Source organism: Acinonyx jubatus, chromosome D1 (assembly GCF_027475565.1).
Source record: "Acinonyx jubatus isolate Ajub_Pintada_27869175 chromosome D1, VMU_Ajub_asm_v1.0, whole genome shotgun sequence".
In the NCBI taxonomy this organism is placed as follows: domain Eukaryota; kingdom Metazoa; phylum Chordata; class Mammalia; order Carnivora; family Felidae; genus Acinonyx; species Acinonyx jubatus.
In genome coordinates, this window is record NC_069390.1 from 45,413,073 (window position 1) to 45,433,105 (window position 20,033).

Consider the following 20,033-nt stretch of genomic DNA (forward strand, 5'->3'; position numbering starts at 1 on the left):
CTTCTTCACTTAAAAAAAATACATATATACTTATACAAACACAAAATATTGGGTACAATAAAATGCATAGGAGTGTGGGTCTTTTTTCACATTTTAGGAGGGATGTCTGACCCAGATAACTAGAAGGGCGATTACCAACCATTCCAACCTTTCAGAAACTACTCCCAACCCCCTTCGAGCTGGTTCCGTGGCTTCCCCAGTACAGATGGAGAAACGGTCAGGCAGGTCCTGACGGTACAGGCTTCATGCTTGGGAAACAAGTCAAGGTTCCTCCCGGCTGCTAACAGAAGGTCTATACAATCTATACCAGGCCCAGACTCCATGAGAGCAGGAACAAAATGGGGACAGTAAAGTAAAGACAGCACCCACCACGGCTGCCGTTCAGAGTCAGCCAGTGAGTGAAGGTCAAGGGGAACTTCAGGCTGAAACAGCCCTGACTTGGCTTCAATGTGTACAGATTTACCCAGAGGTGACACAGTGGCATGAGGAGGTGCCAAAGGCAAAGCCAAAAGGAGAAATTTAAACACGAACAAGCAAAAACCAGAAACAAAAAGCCCCCCAAAGCCTACAAAACAACTACTAGGGGCTTCTAAGAAAGATCAAATTAGGTGCTCCCGAGGTATAGACAGACATCACTCTGCCCCGTAATTGCCAGAATCCCGCGTGAATTTGCAAAAAGCTTATGCTGCCCCTTGACAAAGAGCCTAACCCTTGCATAAAATTTGACACTTGTCACATTTCTCTGGCTCTCAACTGAAAAAGTAAGGAGCCTCATGTTGCAGCTTTTTGGCTGGCTCACGGTCATTATGGTCATCTCGAAAGGCACGTGCTACAGCTGAATGGCACCACAAAGGGCCCAGGAAGCCTGCAGGATTGCTCGTCCCCAGTGGAATGGCACCGGGGGACTAGAGTGGTGCTTTACTGCCTCTGGTCAGATGACATTCTTTGAGCTGAGCCTCCATTTGCTAATTTGCTGAAGGCTCTACCTAAAGCTAGCTTTCTCTGTCAACATTTTTGCTTCCTTCCTTCTCCTTCTCTCTTTTTTTTTTTTTAAGATCTGAATAATTTCAGATACTGTGATGCTTGTAAAAGACAAAATCATGATGATGGTGGAATAAACTGACTAGGTGTATAAGTTCCCTAAACCCAGCTGAGCCTGACACACACAAAGATCCCAGCTCCAGTCCATCTGTTCCTACCTAGCTGGTCCCGTGGTTTCACCTGCCACCTGCCCCCTCATCATCCCCGCAGAAGGTGATCCACATGTGTGAACAGAAAACCCGGCTCTAGTCACACTACAGCCCATCTCCGTCAGAAGTGCCCTGACATGAATACAAACACATCAGTTTTCTTCTGGGCCCGTCACTTTGTACTCCAGCCCCGAAGCCACCTAGCCCCTAATGAGAGGTTACGAACGCCTCTCAAGGTGATTTCTGAACTGAAGTAATGCCACAGGTCTCACCACAGGCGCCTTCCACTGAGAGGAACAAGCCTCACAGCTTCTCCGGGGCCCAGGCTAGGGGAGCTGGGACAGCGCAGCCCAGACTTCTCGCAGGCCTGGCTGATGCAAATTCTGAGGAATAACTACAAAAGATCTGTGGGCTTGGCTCTATCCCAAAAGCACCATCCTTGGGGCGCCTGCAGGGCTCGGCTGGCTAAGCGTCCGACTCTTGACTTTGGCTCAGGACATGATCTCAAGGTTCCCGAGTTCGAGCCCCGAATCGGGCTCAGTGCTGACAGCACGGAGCTGGTTTGGGATTCTCTCTCCCTCCCTCTGTCCCTCCCTCAAAAATAAATAAAACCTTTTTCTCTCTCTCAAAATAAATAAAAACTTCAAACAATTTTTTTTTTTTTAAATTTCAAATGCATGTCATGGGCCTCTCTCAGACCTGAGAGTCCCCTGTTGATGAAATGCTGACGACGGGGGTGATTTGGCATGCCCAGATACAGTGTGTTTGCACACACTCGGGTGGATGGAAGGACTCAAGAATTAAAACTCCGGGTCCAAAGAGAAAGGACTCCCCCACATCTCCATGGCCCATTTTTATTCTACTAGAGGTGCTGGAGATGTTCCTGTGTGCTGCGCGGACTGAAAAGTTCTTCGAAAAGCTCATGAAAGTTTGATGCCTTTTTTTTTTTTTTTTTTTTTTTTTTTTTAAAGGAAATCAGTCAAGGAGGAAAGGAGAAAAGTCACCAGCTTTTGTATGTCACACAGCTTCGGAACATGGCCGTTTCCTTTTGCTAAACACAGTAAGGTTGGACTCTTAACTGCCCAGCGTTCCAGGACATGCCTGAATGGGACACACGTCCGGAAGCAGGAGAGCAAATCAGTGGTTCCTAGCTCACCAAGTTGTTCCGTGCCAGTAAAAGGAGCCTCTCCAGGCGGGCTTGAACCTGCCTCGGCCTGACGGTGGTAGTGGGTTGCATTACCTTGGGCAAGTCATTGAATGCTCTAATTTTCTTCATCTATGAAACAGAGTTGTACTTTATTCTCTAAAGCCTTTCTGCCTCCAAAAGTATTTGTGGCGATGAGTGTGAGTTCCATTTATAAGCAAATACGTCTTAACACACACAGCCGGAAACCACCGGCGAAAAGACAGTTAAGATGTTAAAATTTGGGCAGCTCCTGGCCACCTATCCTAACAGAGAGAAAGCCAAGCGTGGAGAGGAAATTTTATCTCAAGTAGAGGTTCTTTCTGCACTTGACCTAGCTATTTGAGAATAGGCAATTTTCTGCAAATGGACTAAAATGTCTATACCTCTGATTTCCTACCTTTTGAAGTGGAGACACTCTACCTACTCATCTAATTTTAGAACATCTCCCCGTTTATCTATGATATATATTTGAAAATTAAAAGGATTAAATTTTATTATTTAAAATCTAAAGCAACCCTGCAGATAATAAGCACGGCAAGCGAGATCCTGAAATCAGAACCGACAGCCTGGCTGTTGACCCACTTAATCTGAAATGGGAGTACCGAACGATGCCAAGCTGAGAGATTTCAATGGAAGGGCCTCTAAATTGTCATTTGCAGCCTAGAGATACAAGCCTGGCTTGGAAGAAATTATAACTCTAAATGTCAGACCTGAGTAAATTGCTTCTCTGTGTCACTCTGGCCTAATATCCTGGACTTTTGGGGCATCCCACTCCATCCTTACCACTCACCCCAGAATAAAGGGGGCAGGGCGGTTGTTAATCTACCCAAATAACTGACGCTTAAGTAAGTTCAAAAATATCCGTTACACTTGTACATCAGAATACTTTTATTCTAAGATGTTTTCACACCAACATTTCTGAAATGTGGATGAGATTTACAAAGGATGAGCACCCTGTTTTATCCTGAAAAACTGTTACTAAGTCAATACCAAGTTGCGGTCTGTGATGTCTTACAGGACGGGAAATACTCTGAGTGTGTGCGTGTCTATACGTGACCTTGCATGAACAAGAACACCGTGTCCTAGCAAAAAGCCTGGACAACTTCACACCGAGTCCTCATTACTGATTTTAAGTCCCTCCATCCCTAAGATTATGAAGAATGAGGCCACAAAAAAGCTGAATATTTGGGGAATGGAGAAAGAAAAGGCAAATCTCCTTTTCCAACTGAATCCTAACTCAAGCCCATGGTCTGAAATGTGCAAAATATTTATGGAGCAGGAAACACAGGGGCTTTAAGAACAAATGGCCCGTCTGTCCGAAGAATGAGGTCAGACACAGGACTGTGCCGAGGGATGCGGGTCTCAGAACCCACTCGACTTTCTTCCTTGTCCAATTTCTGGCACGCCATGCTGTCAATGGCCTTCCCTGCCTCAGCCACACGGGGTCCAGCAGACTGTGTCACACATAAACTCCTCAGCCTGAAGCCTTCCGAACTGTTATGGCCACTTAGTAAACAGGCTTTCATATTTCATGAAGCAGAGCAAGGCTGCTGCTATACCTCTGGGTTCCACAGACTGCCTCCTCGTTATGGTTTAAATGTGCACAATGTTTGGAAAGTGTCTACAGTGTAATATACATGACAGGAAGGCGGCCAGTGTCACAAATGCACATGGCTGAAGCAGTGCACTCTTCAGACTCCAGGACATGTGATGAATCAGTCTCTAGGCAGTATGGGAGTCTTATTCCCACTTTCCTCTGCTTCCTTGGCTTTTGATTACTCTGAGGAATCAATTATCTTATCGTTTTCCAGCACTAGCCATCAACAACGTTAAAGATAATATAAAGTTCACAAGCTTGCAAGTATAATATTATAGCTGTTATATATGGCATTTTAATGAACAGCATACTAAATCAATATACTCCAGTTTGTTCAGGGGCCGTCAATTTAAAACTTAAAGACTCCAATCTACTTTATTCGTAAGGAAGTCCACTGATACACCAGGAAAAATAGGCAACGTTGGAAAAAAAGACCACGGACTCAAATTCTCTGGATAGCTCTTAAATGTTTTTCCCCAAGTGCACTTTTCCCAGCAATACAAAAATACAGTACAGGAGAGGAAAGATAGCAATTTGCTTGCAAAACCACTTTTTTCAGGAAAAGACAAAACACAGGGTGCTCTCCTAAAAAGTCATTTTGCAGATGTTGCTTTCACCTTGCGCTATGTGGATTCACATGACCTCTGTGATTATTAGCGCTAGTCGCTGAGTACATAAAACATCGCCAATCTGTAGGATGGTTTGGGAGAAAAGATGGAGGGCACTTGAATTTTTCTAGCCATGATCCCTAATTTACTTATTATTAGAGAAAGGAGGAGTAAATACAAAAGGGGGCTATTTCGGTCGGGCAACAGCTAATGCCGGGGGGGGGGGGGAGGCACATTCATACTTCTCCCGACTTGCCACGTAATGAGTAGCAATTAATTCATCTTTTTTGTATTTCCAAATGCCAGAGACTCCATTCACATCAAAGAAAAAATTTTCAAGGCTTTTACTATTGTTCATTTTTAAATGTACTAAGCTATATTTAGTATTTTATAATTGTCAATAGTGTTTCCTTTAATTTTGATGTGGGGCTTAGCATCATAAAAGATTGTAGATGAGGATCCAGGTGATTTATAGGTGTGCCTGACAACACTACCAGGAAACCTATCACTGAGGTCAGCTAAAGCTAGGTCTGGGTGCTGGGGAAAAGGCACCCTTCTGACCATAGCCCCCTTTCCCCTGGGAGGTGATAGTAAGAGGCAGGAAGTAAATCTCTCTCGAGGAGCCAGAGGAACCCACGCAGGCAGCAGGCTCTAGTTTGACTCCAGACTGAGTTCCAGCTCCCACCACTCATCTGCTGTTTAATTCAAATATACAGAAGTGCCTGGGTGGCTGAGTCGGTTAGCATCCAACTTTGGCTCAGGTCACGATCTCACAGTTCGTGGGTTCAAGCCCTGCGTCGGGCTCTGTGCTGACAGCTTGGAGTCTGGAGCCTGCTTTGGATTCTGTGGCTCCCTTTCTCTCTCTGCCCCTCCCTGGCTCATACTCTCTCTGTCTCTCTCTCTCTCTCAAAATAGAGAAACATTTTAAAAGATTAAAATTAAATAATTCAAACATACAGACACGATGAACAGTGAGAGATGATGTGAAAGCATCTTGAGTCAGAGAAATGAGCCCTCATCCTTGACCAGTATTCTTTGGGCAGAGCTGCATGACATCATGTGAAGAGTTTGGGCTTTGGTGCTAAATGCAGATCAAATGCAGACTTGGGACCCTGGGTAAGTCACCTGGCCATTGAGCATCTGCTTCCTCATTTGTAAAGTGAGGCCGAGAACAGCGCCTTCAGGACTGCTTTGGGAATTGCATTAAGCACTCCCCAGGGTGCCCGCAGCCTTGCCATTCAGTGAACTTGCAGTCTCTGGGGCACATGTGACCCGAAACGCTTAAGACACCCTGGTCCCGATCACACGAACTTTCAGCTCTCTGGTAGTCTAGAGCATCGTAGACACTGGGGGCCGATTAACAACGGGATTTCTCCAGCAAGCGATAAAAACGGAGAATGAGGGTGCTTCCGTTGCCCTTAAAAAGAAAATCCAGCCCTGGCTCAGTTCACACAGAAAGGTGAATGCATTCAGCCCTCTGTTTACACTGTGAGTTCCGCATCACCACACGGTTGATAAGAGGTTCTAATTCCAACACACCCAAGCCCGAGAAATAAACGGTCTCCACCCTTAGCTTGAACTCAGGTAAATTAAAAACAAGGCAGAGAAAATAACACTGGGGAGAGAGGGTGAGTGCAAAAGAACCCCCTGAGGATCGGAAGGTATCAGGAAGGTGCTGCGTCATTTCCCAAATCCTGCGGCCGAGCCAACTGTCTCAGGACTAGCGCCGGGACAAAGGAGGCTGTGGTTTCAGGCTTCCGTGGCCGTGTGTACCGCTGACAGCCATTGCCTGAAGGAGCGGGGTGGCTCAGCAGGCCACGGGGAGCACCGTAGGTGAAGTGAGGCGTGTCTCCCCTGTGGACGGGCCCATTCGTGGCCGGCATCGGTGGTGACACAACCAGGAGGTAGCCTTGTGAAGTGCAGCAACGTCCCTAGAGAAGTTCCTGAACTCTCCGCGAGAATTAAATCAACAATTTGAACTTTAAGCTCTCTGCTTATTGGAAGGAACGGCAGATTGGGAAGAATGGCCTGCTAAGAAATCAAATCACAAAAGGCCACCAGGGTGAGGATGAAGAAAACGGCCCCGGGGAGCACATGTAGCTCGTAAATTAGTCACCAACGACTGGACGCAATCGGACACTTGCGGGCCCTTTTCTGCTCTTGTGGCATGACGCAATGTCAGCAAGTACTGGCTTTTCTTCAGTGCGAGTCCAGAGCTGGACATGAACACGTCCACCGCCTAAGATGTATTCCTGCTGAGGTCAGGGCAGAATGAAGAAGCCCTCTTTTCCTCGGAGTACCGTCTGGACTTGGGCACTCCAGACCCCAGGAGGCCCGGCCCACCTTCTCAGGAAGATGACGACGGTCCACAGGGGGTGGGTGGTCTGCAGGTCGCCTTTCTGCGGCTGCCAGGGAGGGGAGGCCTCTGGGCAGGGACTGGACAACCCCTCGAGGCAACTGAACATCCCGAGATAAGAGACTCGGAGGAGGAAGCTCGAAGTAGGAACCCTAAGCAGCAAAGAGAGACTGCTTCGTGTGTGGACCACACTTCTGCGTTCTTTTTATAGGCTGGGATAATAAATCCCTGCGCTTCCAAAAAAAAAAAGGGGGGGGGGGGCTAATGGCCTCTTGGGCAATTAATGGTGAGCGAAATAATTCAAAGTAGAGAATAGCTTCTAGAGCTGTGGGCCAGGCTCGGGACCACGCCGCACGCTGTCATCTCTGACAGGCTGCCGCTTCTCCACTGCTCGGCCGGAGATCGCAGTGAGGGGCTAACCTGCGGGTGAGGAGGAGACGCGCGACAACAAATGAACCTGCTCTGGGTGACATCTGCAGGTGCAGCTGGTGACACGAGGTCCGAGGGAGGAAAGTCGGAATCCTTGGAATTGCTAAAGGCACGTTCCACCGATCCACAGGTCCTTCTCTCGCTGCACCTGCGAGGCTCCATCTTTACCTTGTAACTACAATCAGGCCTAGTTACAAAGCCGTGTGTCACCTACAACCACCCCAGAGCCTGTTAGAGCAGTGGGTTCAAAAGGATTTTGTCTGGGCAGGGACCACAACATGGCCCGCCCAGTGCTGCGGAACGATTCCCTCAAAGCTAATAAGCTCCATCTTAGACCCCCAGTTAGCGCTCTGATTTGTCTCTTAAGGCCCATTAGCCCAAGAAGATTGAATCAGAAAATAAAACACAGCAAAGTGTATGCTTAACGTCCAAAATTCTGGCACTCTGGTCACAAATGCCTTGCATTTCCTTATCCATTTTAGCAGGCTCTTGAATCTCAACGGGACTCCGCCAACCCCTCACCCCTTCTTCCTACTGGCCCGGCTTCTCTGCTCCTGGTTCTTCGTCTCCTCACAGCACTCCTCGACTACCTCAACCATCCCCTCTATCTGCTTGCCCCTTGCAGCCCTCCCTTGTGCTTACAGTCTGGGGCCAAGGACATCCCAAATGGCTAGCCAAGTCTGTCTTGGCTTAGGCTTCTATATACATTATTAATTTCTTAAGTTTATTTATTTATTTTGGGAGAGGGAGAGTGTGAGAGTGAGCAAGCAGGGGAGGGGCAGAGAGAGAGAGGGAGAGAGAGGGTCCCAAGCAGGCTCCATGCTGTCAGTGCAGAGCCTAATGTGGGCTCGAACTCACAAACCGTGAGATCGTGACCTGGGCTGAGATCAAGAGTCGGACGTTTTACTGACTGAGCCACCCAGGCACCTCTAGGCTGCTTTGCATAAACAAAATGTCTCATGTTGGTGCCAATGGCTTTAGCACAAATTCAGAGTAAACGATGGATAAAAATCTTGACTCATTTTAGGACAGGGGCAAAAGGAGAAAATAGTTTTCACTGGATTTATTTTCTTAGGGAAATAAATGGCAAGGAAAGATACCATTGCTGGGGGGTAGGGAGAAGAAGGAGATTGTGATTGGCTGGGGAAAGAGGTTGGGGAGAGGAAATTAGAAAAAGAATACCGTTTTGCCATTTGATTTCTTCCACTGGAAAAAAAAAATGAAGAGAAATACATCATAATGAAAATGATCATTTCTGGTTGATAGAAACAAATATTTTATAGTAACTCTCTTCACTTTTTCATGTTGTCCTATTTAAAATACAGCAAGAAACTCGTAGTTAACTGATGCATCCCCTCAGTGAACTGCCATTACTTTAAGAGAACCCAACCTTCAATAACCTATATGTTCAATGCTGCTATTGAAAAGTGTACACTTTTCAGACTTAGTAAGGAGAGAAGTTTTAAACATCATTTACTCTTTAAAAAACATCGAGGAAGAGAGCACAGCAGTCGAGGGGACAGGAGCGGGAGCCAGCTGAAGAGACTGTGTGTGTGTGTGTGTGTGTGTGTGTGTGTGTGTGTGTGGCTGCCCCTGGTCCAGGTCAGCACCCCTCTCACTCAGATCCTACAGCAGCCCCTGAATTAGGCCCCCTGCCTCCAGCTCTGCCTCCCCCTAGCCATCCATCTGAAAAGGGTGGGAGAGAACTTTCCAGCCCAGAGCACATCCCACGGCTCAGAGATGAACCTCATTCTCTCACAGAGGATCTGGGACCTTTCTGTTGGGCTTGCCCAGGTCCATCCCGTGCCTCCAAGTAACAGTGTTTTTCATGGTTCCCCAAAAACCCCGATATCTGAGGGGAACTGTCTTCCTTTCTCAGTGCCCAGTTCTAATAGCACGCCCTCCCCAAGTCTTTCTTTAATTCTACACTCAGAGCTGACCACTCTTTTCACTGGAGTCTTTGCACCACTCTGTTCAATTTCCACTGCAGAGCCCCCTAGTTGGGGAGCAGTCTACTGGATATCTAGTATTTCCCCAATTGTGGCCAGAAACAACAGAAATGTTAAGTGTTCCTCAAGAACAGAGATTGCTAATTTGATTCTCTATGCCCGACATGTACATGGGTTCTCCATGAAAAGTTTGCTGTGCTTTATAAAGTTCAAATCTCCGTGGAAATCTTAAATGTCCACAAAATGAAAACAAATTTTGTTATGACAGCTAAAACTAAAGCCCACACATTTTGGGGTGATCTGGTTTACGAGCAAGCACTCTGAGAACCATTTCTGCACTAGCAGAAGAGTAAGGCTGACCTTTGGGTCTCATTCTAACAGATTTTCAAGAGCATGACTTTTGTAGTAAGGATGACTCATCCTTAATTGGGACATGAGCATGACCACGCTCTTCTTGAGTCTGGTTTCTTCACAGGAATATGGCAGAACCGGCTGCCAAACATGGACTGTCCTATAAAGGCTGCAGGGACAGCGGAGAGTCACCTCCTTTTCCCTTTGCCTAAGGCAGTGTGGTTTTCAAACTGTATTCAGTGGAACACCCCAAGAGGCCATTGCTAAGGCTAAAAGAGCATGAGCCCCAATTAAAATAGTTTACTCATTTATATATGAAATGCTTCAACAAAGATTTCAACCTGAAACACGAGTTTGCAGCTTAAAAAAAGGCTGGAAAGTCACCAGCCTAAAGAATTCAACCGCATCCTTCCCCAGGAAGGAGGGAGGCTTACAGGCAGAAGGGCTCCCATGGAAGCCACGCCTGGCGGCGGCCCCAGGTGTGAGCAAACCACTTTTTCAGACTCCAAGGGAGGCCAGAGGGATGAAGCCTGGCTTCGTTCTCTTTAAGGAGGGCCTCTGTCCACCCCAGAGAACACAAATCCTTGACTGCTGAGCACATAGGAAAAAGGCCCAGCAGCGGGACTGAAGCAGGCGGGGCAGGCCATCAGCCACCTTCTCCGGCAAACCTGGCTACATCTTCCCAGGCAAAGCATGGCGTCTCTTTTTGAAGTCTGGACCCTTGCTGCCACCCCCACGGCTCGCCCAGAAGCTATCGCTGTTGTCTGCGGGGATGACTTCAACCTTCCACAGCGAGTCTGCCTCGTTAATGAGTGTGGGAGGCCAAGGCAGTGTGGCCGTCAGCCTGACCCCACAACGAACTCAGTGCTCACCCCTGCCTCCCACGAACGTGCTGGGAGATGCCAGACCTGAAGGGGAAAGCATGGATAAGCCGGTGAGACCTACCTCTCCTGACGAGCCCGCTGCCTGCCTGGTAATGGCTGGTTGGGAAGGCTGAGGAAGGCATCCCTCACATCAAATGCCCACGGGAGGCGAAGGCAGCAACATGTCCACTGGCTGTCACCTGCCAGTCTGGTGACAGCCAGTCTCACTCATTCTCCTCGGCTGGCCTAATGCCCTCTGGGTGGTGACACAGCAGCTCTGCGACTAGGACCTCACTGCCCTGAACTACAGATAATCACCACAGTGCCAATCACACATTAGGTCCACATTCTGACCAAGGGCTCGAAGTTCACAATTCGCCTTGTTTCTAAAGTGTGGGTGCCGAAGAGAGGGCCGGTGGTCAGAACTGCATGCCCAGCTCCGAGGGACACGAGGGGGGGGCGACACGGCGCGTGCTGGCACAAGACCTTCTGCTTGAGAACACTCTCCCATCTCCACTGGATGAAACCCCGCCTCAAAGACCGGTGGGGTAGGCGTCAGAAAGACCGGAGTTCAAATCTTGGCAGCGACGTGTGCTGGGCTTGGTAGCTTTGGGCAAACCAACTGACCTCCTGGCTTCTTAAATATTACCCCTCAAAATCTGAATAATGGAACTCACTTTGGAGTGAGCTTACTGAATGAGAGGACACGTAACAGACTTTGCATACACTCACTCGGTCTTTGCATTCCCCAACAGCAGCACCGTTGCTGTGCAGCCCGTCCCTGGGATTCCCTCCACGTTTTCTCTGGGTGCTTTCTGCTAACACTCATCCGACAGTGCCCTCTATTCCGCATTCCTATTTCCACGGCCAGCTCTATGAATAGGGGGCTGACTGTTAACTGCCCACCATGATGGACACCATGCCTGGAGCACTCCATTGGTATTGGCTGATGGGAAGAACAAAGGCCTCCCTTTTCCCAAGAATAATGTGGCAGGGAGGAAGGAAAGGAACCGCAAGAAGATGGAGGTGGTTCTTGGAGCTGAAACGCTGAGCCGGTTGCTACCCTACTGCCTCTGTTTCCACCTCCTCTCTGTGTCTGTCCCAAAGGAGAGTGGGCCAAGGCTGAAAGGAGGGGGAAAATCATCTTTTTTTTTTTTTTTTAATAAGAACGAACACAAATACAACAACTGTGTTTGCATGATGTACGTGTACGTATAAAGTACTGGTAAAGTGTTTCCACGGAGGAAGGCTCTCAAAATCCCTGAATAAGAAAACGAGTACTTCCGATATCCCATGGGGCTCCCTTCTGGGCAGGAGAGCTTAATTTATCACGTACAGGGCTTTTGGTCCAGGGCTGTGTGCCGTGGGTGAGCATGTAGGAACCACACAGACGGTACAGAAATAGAGCAATTCATAACATCGCGGATGGAAACACAGAATGGATGTCTGTAAACTTGTTTGAACATCATTAATTCGTTAGCGCAGAGAAACTAGATACAGAGTCAGAACTTGAGCGAACGCTGGGGGAGTTACATCCACATAGAGAGGACGGCGCCTTTGGTTAAAAAGCAGGATCTGTGAAGTTATCTTAATCTTCCAACTGCTCAGCCAGTCAGCTAAAAGCCAGCCACCATCAGCCACACGTGCGAGCGAGCCAGCATGCAGCCCACTGCAGAGGGCCACCAAATGCTCCTTCCTGGTCGCTAGTCCTGTTCCACAGCCAGCCTTGTTTGCATAAAAAAAAAAAAGTTGGAGGACTTTGGGAAGGATCCCAGTGTTCAGCATTCAGTGCTGTGAAATCGCACTTCGTTCTTTAGGTTTAGAACAAAAACAAATTTAATTAATGTATGGAAAAAATCAAAATGGAACAACAACAAAAAAAGGCATGTGGGAAGGGCAACAATATGGGCCACAAATTCATTTTTATTATAAAGTAAAGCCTTCTATGTAAACTATAATTCCTTTGCATTTTTAAAATGGGGCATTATGGAAAGAAAAAGTCACTTATCTTTTACTACAAATTTTGGAAGGGGAGAAAATACGGAGAACTTGCATTTTAAAAATCTCAATGCCTCCATTTTTGCTGTGAAATATATTTTCAGAGACTAGAAAATGAGACACATGTAAAAAAACAAAGTAAACTCAAGTAGAAATGGAATTGCAAACACGGATTTGATTAAGAGCCTTCCCATCTCTTCAGATTTTTTTAAAGGCCTCACCTCAAATTTCTTTTATAATAACAGAGCTGTACCCTTAAAAAACAATATTGAGCAACGTGGAAGAAATCTGGCAGAAAATACTGTCTGTTTTGAAAGAATACTTGAAAAATTACATGAAAAGACATATTTCTCATAAGTATTCTCTAAAATACATAACAAGTACAAAAAAATGACTTCTAAATATTTTTTAAAGTAATCATGAGAACTACTCTAGAAGTGATGCATTTTATTTTACTTTATTACTTTTTTTTTTTTTTTTTTTTAACAATTTCTACACTAACTTTGTGTCTCTGGACTTTTTTTTCCTCTCCCAGCCCAGGGCTGTTTGGTGGACATTTGAAGGTTAAAAAAAAAAATCATGTTTCTGAGCTGAAAAGTTATCAAGACCAGCTTTCTGCTGCATTTGCATTGTTATTAGGGACACACACACACACACACACACACACACTAAGCTTAATGTGAGGCTAGTACAGAAACAGAGATTAGACACAAAGAAATGTAAACAGCTCTCACATGCGAGGAAACTAGGTTACGAGAATCCCAGCACCAGGCATTCACCAGTCACCATGGAAAACAGGAAGTGAGATGCATAGCAACCACAAGCCAAAAAGCAGGAAAGCGCATACCTTTAGCTTGGAATGAAAATCACGAGATTTCCTTCTGGCAAGAACCTGAATGTGACTAGACACCTGCAGGGTAGGGGAAGGGAGGAAAACAAAGGAAAAGCCTGTAACCATGGAGATGAAAAGCCCCCTACAACTGGGCAAGCCAGACGTACCTTAATGGCGGCTTGAATTTCTCGAACTTTCTTTCTTGCTAAGACCTGTATATGACTAGACACCTACATTGTTCGGGTTTATGAGGGGAAACAAAACAAAACAAAACAAAACAAAAAAAGGAAATCAAATATAAAATCGCTACTCCTTGGGAGGGTTTTGGGGTGGGGGTTGGGGGAAGGTTATTTGCATCTCAACAAAGCTCTGCAGTTAGGAAATACACAGTCCCAGCCAGACACCAAGCCCCCAGCGCTGCTCTAAGCTTTTCAGACTGGGTCATCACTGCAGTGACTTGATTCAGGATGAAAGTTAGGCTGCTTTTAGTTTTCTCACCAGGGAGAAATCACGGGCACGGGATGAGAGGGGGAGAGTGGAGTTGTTTTCTTGATGAAATTTAAAAGGTGGGGCTAGAGGTAAATGAAAATATTTATAGCTTCTCAGGATCAGGAGGGAAAATCCCTCCTTCTCAATTTAGAAGAGACCATCCATAAATTAGCACATTCTGCAGAATCAAAAAGCCGAAGCTGTCGGTTATATTCTGATCTCATTAAGAGCTCTGGATTCTGTAGCAAATGTTAAAATAATACCGACATGTAAATTAGATCTCACAGAGAAATGGACAGACCCAGTCAGCAGAGGGGTTTTTTTCTCCCCCCCCCCTTATAAATATCTTCAATCCTTCCACTCTTTTGGGTACTGACTGGGCGCGAAGTGGATTTGCATATTATTACAAAGCGAAAAGTGTGAATACAGCCAGCCAGCCATCCTGTTAAAAATCTGGGTTGAAAACCACACGATTTGCTGAACAACAAATTCACATTGGAGAGGTATCACCAACTGCTGCCTAAAAACATCCCCAGGATGCCGGGGTGTTGGAAACCAAGCCAAGCCCAGCTTCGGAAACACAATGATTCCACTGGGTAAACAAATTTGCATCTCTTTCAGTGGGTTACATTTGGTTAAATTTAGAAGAGTCCCCGGTGAAGGGGTTGGGCACGGGACTAGGGCTCACAGACCCAGCAGAGAGATAGCCCAGGTCCACCGCTTTCAGTATGCTGGGAACTGGATCTATTTCGGAAATTTAGAACCCTCCATTGAAAAGTTCAGCAACTCGGACTGAGAGGCAGTTATTCCATTTCGAACACTATACTGACTATAAAAACAGGATTGATGGTAACAAAAGATCCTTTTATCTTTAGCTTTATCTTTGAGTTTCAATGATTTTTGTTTGCAAGTTGCCTTTTTGTTTTTAAAGTACAGAGAAGCGGGAACTCCCCCATCATCGTCACCCCTCCATCCGGCTCCTGCTTTTACTTGTTCTCCCCCTAATTTTGTTCTTACATGATTCTCTGACTTGCCTAGGGCCACAGTCCACTGTCACAGGGTGGGGGGAGCATGCACCGAACAGACAGTGCCCCGCCTCTGAGCCCTGGCAGGAAGCCACGGCCCTCTGTGCTGACTCAGCAGTCGGGCTCCTGGCGGGGGCACATGTAACATTCCTGGAGAAAAGCTCTCCCCGTCGTAAACACTCATGAAAACAACTCATCGCTGAGCAGAGAACCGGAGTCTGCTGCTCATACTTAACGAGATCCACAGTTAAGCTTGCCTTTTGGTACGATGATAGTTTTCAAAATCCGTGCCAGAGAGATCAGCATAGGTCAATATTAAAAAATAATTGTGCTCTGTTAACAGCTCACCCATGAGGTTTGTTCGAGGCTCTTCCCCCCTTTGCCTTTCTCTCTTTCTTTCTCCGTTTTTAGCTAAACACGAATTGCTCATCCATTCCAGTTCTGAACTGGGTCAGAGATTTGGACCGCTTTACGTCAGAAGGAACGGGGAGAGAGCCAGAGCCCTGACAAAGGGCAGAGGAAAATTCCTGACGCTACTCTGCACAAAGGTATTTAAGTTATAACTTCATTTCAGTCACAGCAGCTACTGACAAAAAGCCATAGCTTAAGGAGCAACAGTTCCCTGGACGCACATCATTCAGTATTATGTTCAGGCCAACAGTCATGGCTGCCAGTGTTACTTTTGCATCGAAATGATGACTAATGCAGAATTGTTCCAGGATTTTACAATGCGCAAAATCTCAAAATTTCGTGACTTCCAAGTGTACTTGCACCTGCAGCGTCTGTAGCGTTTACAGATGCGCAGTTCGGGAAAGAAACAGAAGTATTAAAGTACAGTACCAGACCAGTGCATACACTGTCCTTGGCAGTGAGACTTTCCCATGTGTGTATAAAAAGAACTCTGGAGACCACATCGTAAAGGGTCACTGAAATGATGAACAGTGAAAACTGAGCCAATTGGAAACACCTCTAATACTGACGTCCTTACAGGGAACTCAAGTTGGGGGCTCCTAGGAGCCAAAGCACAGCCAGCCAGTGCAGCCAAAATGCCTCGTCGGGCCATTCGCTGACATGCACAGTGTCCAGGTACGTTATTTTACCTGTTTTCTGGTCCTTGTCTTGCCTGTCCTGAGTTTGATGTATCTGGCTATCAATTCATTCCTACCTGAAAGAAAGAAGAATTTACAATAAGATGGGTTACTTAAAGGAAAAAAAAAAGCCTCTGAAAGCTAAGAAGTTAGAACAAAAAATTTTCAAAGTTGGAGCTGTATATCTATTCATGCCAGAAAAATAAAACAGTACGATTGTTTGCAAAAATATTTGCCAGGGGAAATTAGGATGGAGGGCATTTAATTACTAGGATCAGCAACTGAGGGTAGAAATGTGCCTTTTTGTTTCTTTACACGTTTGTGCCTAAAGAGGTGGTCAACCTGTACGAGCAACAAACACAAGGCTTTGCGCGGGAATCCACAAATCTGTTTCCGTCTTAGTTTCCATGCCCATTTCGCTGCACCCACGTTTCCATCCCTAGTTCACTCCAGTTAGAGTCATGAGAGCCACCGGAGACTGACCTGCTGTGACCACAGAAACCCTACAACAAGGGGCTAACGACATTCCCGAAAGATGTTACTGTCCTAGTAACTAACTATACACGAGATCATGTTCATGAAAAAGAAAAAGAAATGACTTAACTACCTCAAAGCTTTATAACCTGTAGGGGAAAGAAAATGCCTACAAGAATAAGCAAAATATCCCGGCTTTACCCCACCAGGAGACGGAGATGTCAGACAGGTAATCTGACTTCGAAGAACTATAATGTCATGGGAGGATGTGTCCCTGACGCTAAGTGGGGAAAGGTATTAATAACACTACATGAAATAAAAGCCCTCTCGTTCAGTTAACCACATTTGTTAGCTGTAGAGCTGGTTGTAGAATTCGTTTGTGCTGCCTTACTTTGCAGACATTCTGCATAACTGAACCTCTTCAGACAAGACAAGAGCTTTGTCTGTTCCCCAAAAGCCTCCCCGGCACCCAACACACTGCTGGGCACACAGAAAGAACCAATGAGACAATAACACAGCCTCTGGTGACAGAGTGGGACCGCACCCCCCCAGATCTCCCCTGGCACTGTAAAAAACTGGCAGCCCTAATGAGGATCAACCCAAGAGTGTCCTTGTGGAAAGCTCGTCTGAGGATTCTGAAGACTCCCTCGGCACTGCCTAGAAGGTTCCTGTCATCATGGCTCTGTCCATGCATGTCTGTGTTAGGACCATGCAGATCAGGGTCACCACTGGAAGGCAAAGGAATTGTGGGATCCTGGGGCTGGGAGATTCCTCTGGGTCATCTGCTCCTACCGCTAGAAGCCTAGAGTCTTATAAACGTAACCAAGCACTTATAGAATTAAGGAAGCAGTCCACTTTATCTTAAACCATATTTAACAATGAAAAGGGGCGCCTGGGTGGCTCAGTCAGTTGAGTGTCTGACTCTTGATTTCAACTCAAGTCACTTGATCCCAGGATCATGGGATCAAGTCCTATGTGGGGTTCTGCACTGAGCATGGAGCCTGCTCGAGATTCATTCATTCATTTATTCATTCTCTCTCTCTCTCTCTCTCTCTCTCTGTCTCTCTTCCCCCTCCCCCTCTTTCTCTCCCTCTGCCCCTTTCCCCTGCTCACACACACTCTCTCTCAAAGGAAACACACACACACACACACACACACACAAAAACAAAAGACCCTCCTTATTTGGAGCTTCTTAGAACTTTCATCCCCAGGTTCTCCTTGTTCCTCTTCACATGAACGAGGCTATGCACGTGACTGACTCTCAGATATTAACAACTTACAGGTCTTCCTGGAGTTGTACCTAGGCCAAACTTCCCCTGTTCCTGTTACCTGTGGCAGCTTTTGGAACACTACCACAGCCATCCGGTGAGCATCCTTTATCTAATTTCCTTTCATAGGCTAGAGCCCAGAACCGTAGTGGTGCTCTTCCTGTGACAAGTCCACAGCAGAATGAGTCTATCACCTCCCTCATCCTAAATATCCTACTTCTGTTAATGCAGCCTAAGACTGCATTTGATTTTGGGGACCCACAATAAACTGTCAATTTACGTCACTTGAACTCCTAGAGGTCTTTTTCATATAGACTACTCCTCAGATATATCTCTCTACCTCTGTGCCCAGTCTTTTCGTGCACAGTTGGGATTTTTCAGATCCAAATACAGAAGCTTACATTTATTGCTACTGCATTTCATCCTGTTAGATTAAGTTTATCATTCCAGCCCATCAGGATCCTCTCACATCCTCATTCTTGTCTGAACTTACGCTTTAACCACAGGAAAAGGACCTCTAAATTCAGGTTTAAACTGCTTCTCTGAGCATTCTGTTTCAAACTTTTGAGAACTACCAATATCCCCTGTAGGGTCCTCGGGTCTGCTTCCCCATTTCTCAAATGGTTGTACAGATTTTGCAATTTGTCTCAAAGGCTCGCTGACAGCACAGCCCGGCCAGGAGTGCCTCATTACCAGAAGCCAGACCTAAATGACAATGTCTGCAGACGAGCCAAGCATCCTCCAGCCCAGGGCCTCACTGTGAGCCCTGTTTAGGGCTGTCTGAGTGGCCAGAACAAAATAAATCCAGGGTTCTATATTACATGCAATTTCACCCGAACCTTGTCTAGATGGCAGGAACGTGCCCTGCCCCCATACCCATCTTCTGTGAAAGCAGACGCAGTTGTGTGACTTGTGTGACACGTAACCTCCATAACTGATTTCCTACGGCATGTGGTCCCGCGGGGAGATGAACATCCAGGTCAGCCACATTTGACCGTACACAACCCTGCGGTCTGTGCGAACGATACCCGTCGGAGCTAAATGATGTCCAATCAAACTTCTCAACATTACCCTCTCTACAGCAGGGCCTCGCTGAGCACCTAGCATGCGCAGAGCACTACGCGACAGCCACCATTTCACTAAAGCTTATTGTGACTCTCACGTCCCTGTTCTTTGCGTAAGATCACCTTTTGAAACCCTGCACGTTCTTTCTTTCATACCATGTTTGAAGCCGTGAAGGGTAATTAACTTGAGGTTTCTGTGTGTTTCTTGCCTTCACAAGGGGTACCGCTGATTCGACTTTTAAATTCAGATTCAACTAACTCTGAGCACCCACCTGATCTAGTAAGTACAGTGTTTGTTAATCACTTTATTTTGTGTGAATTTTTTAATCACCATGCGGGCAGCTTTGTACGCAGAAACACTATTTGGGCTTACCTGGTTTTTAAAAATGGATATTTTATTAATTTATTTAAAAAACAAGGGGTGCCTGGGTGGCTCAGTAAGTTAAATGACCAACTTTGGCTCAGGTCATGATCTTGTGGTTTGTGAGTTCGAGCCCTGCATCGGGCTCTGTGCTGACAGCTCAGAGCCTGGAGCCTGCTCTGGATTCTGTGTCTCCCTCTCTCTCTGCCCCTTCCCACTCAGGCTTTCTCTCTCTGTCTCTCAAAAGTAAATATAAAAAAAAAACCAAACAGATGTAAACACTCTATCTAGTTCATCCTTAAGTTTTAAGCTCAACTTACATATCTTATAATTTTTATAATCACTTTCAAAGGGCCATTCAAATGTTTGCTCCATTTTACAAAGCTAATTGAAAGTCCTTTAAACGTTTAAAACCGGGTATTTAACTTAGAATATATTTAATTCTTTTAATTATTAGAATTGTTTGACTGAATTTCCAAAACCTTCCCTTAAACAACTCTTAGAAACCTAACGAATTATCTTAAATGCTCTAATACTGCTTACAATTCTAGTAAGACTTCAACCCTCCCCCAAATCAAGTCTAAACCAATTACCTCATTGCACATTTTAATTTGGAAATAAAGGCTCACCTGTGGCACGGACCAAATTATTTTAAATAATTACTTGAAACATCAAATATGTATAAATCCTCTGAGTCAAATATTAACACTATAGCTTTGATTCTATTAAAATCTTCCATTTTCAATTCTAAATCTGCCCAGAATTAAAATATGCCTACCATTATGGAAACAAGGATGACATTCCAAATGGCCGTGGAGTAACTATTAGGCACCCCGGGGTTGTACATATTTTGGGGAAATCAACAAGGTTCTGAATGGATCTTGGTCAGTGACCTTGACAAGAAC

The 20,033-nt window shown here is 45.9% G+C and overlaps 1 protein-coding gene and 1 long non-coding RNA gene across 12 annotated transcripts in view; one reads left to right on the forward strand and one right to left on the reverse strand.

Moving 5' to 3' along the window:
- TEAD1 (TEA domain transcription factor 1) overlaps positions 1-20,033 on the reverse strand; it is a 267,954-nt gene that overhangs the window by 61,117 nt on the left and 186,804 nt on the right. For 5 of the 11 annotated variants that reach the window (XM_027073108.2, XM_027073107.2, XM_027073115.2 and 2 more), the window contains 3 exons: positions 15,974-16,038; positions 13,527-13,589; positions 13,375-13,437 (listed from right to left, as the gene is read on the reverse strand). In XM_027073108.2, coding sequence (XP_026928909.1) covers positions 13,375-13,437; positions 13,527-13,589; positions 15,974-16,038 — 191 coding nt within the window. The remainder of the gene's footprint in view (positions 1-13,374; positions 13,438-13,526; positions 13,590-15,973; positions 16,039-20,033) is intronic. The other 6 variants (XM_027073112.2, XM_027073110.2, XM_027073111.2 and 3 more) reach the window with 3 other exon arrangements.
- On the forward strand, positions 13,693-19,350 carry LOC113603470 (uncharacterized). The gene is made up of 4 exons (XR_003425069.2): positions 13,693-15,959; positions 17,718-17,800; positions 18,786-18,880; positions 18,986-19,350. It is a non-coding gene; the product is annotated as an uncharacterized LOC113603470 (long non-coding RNA).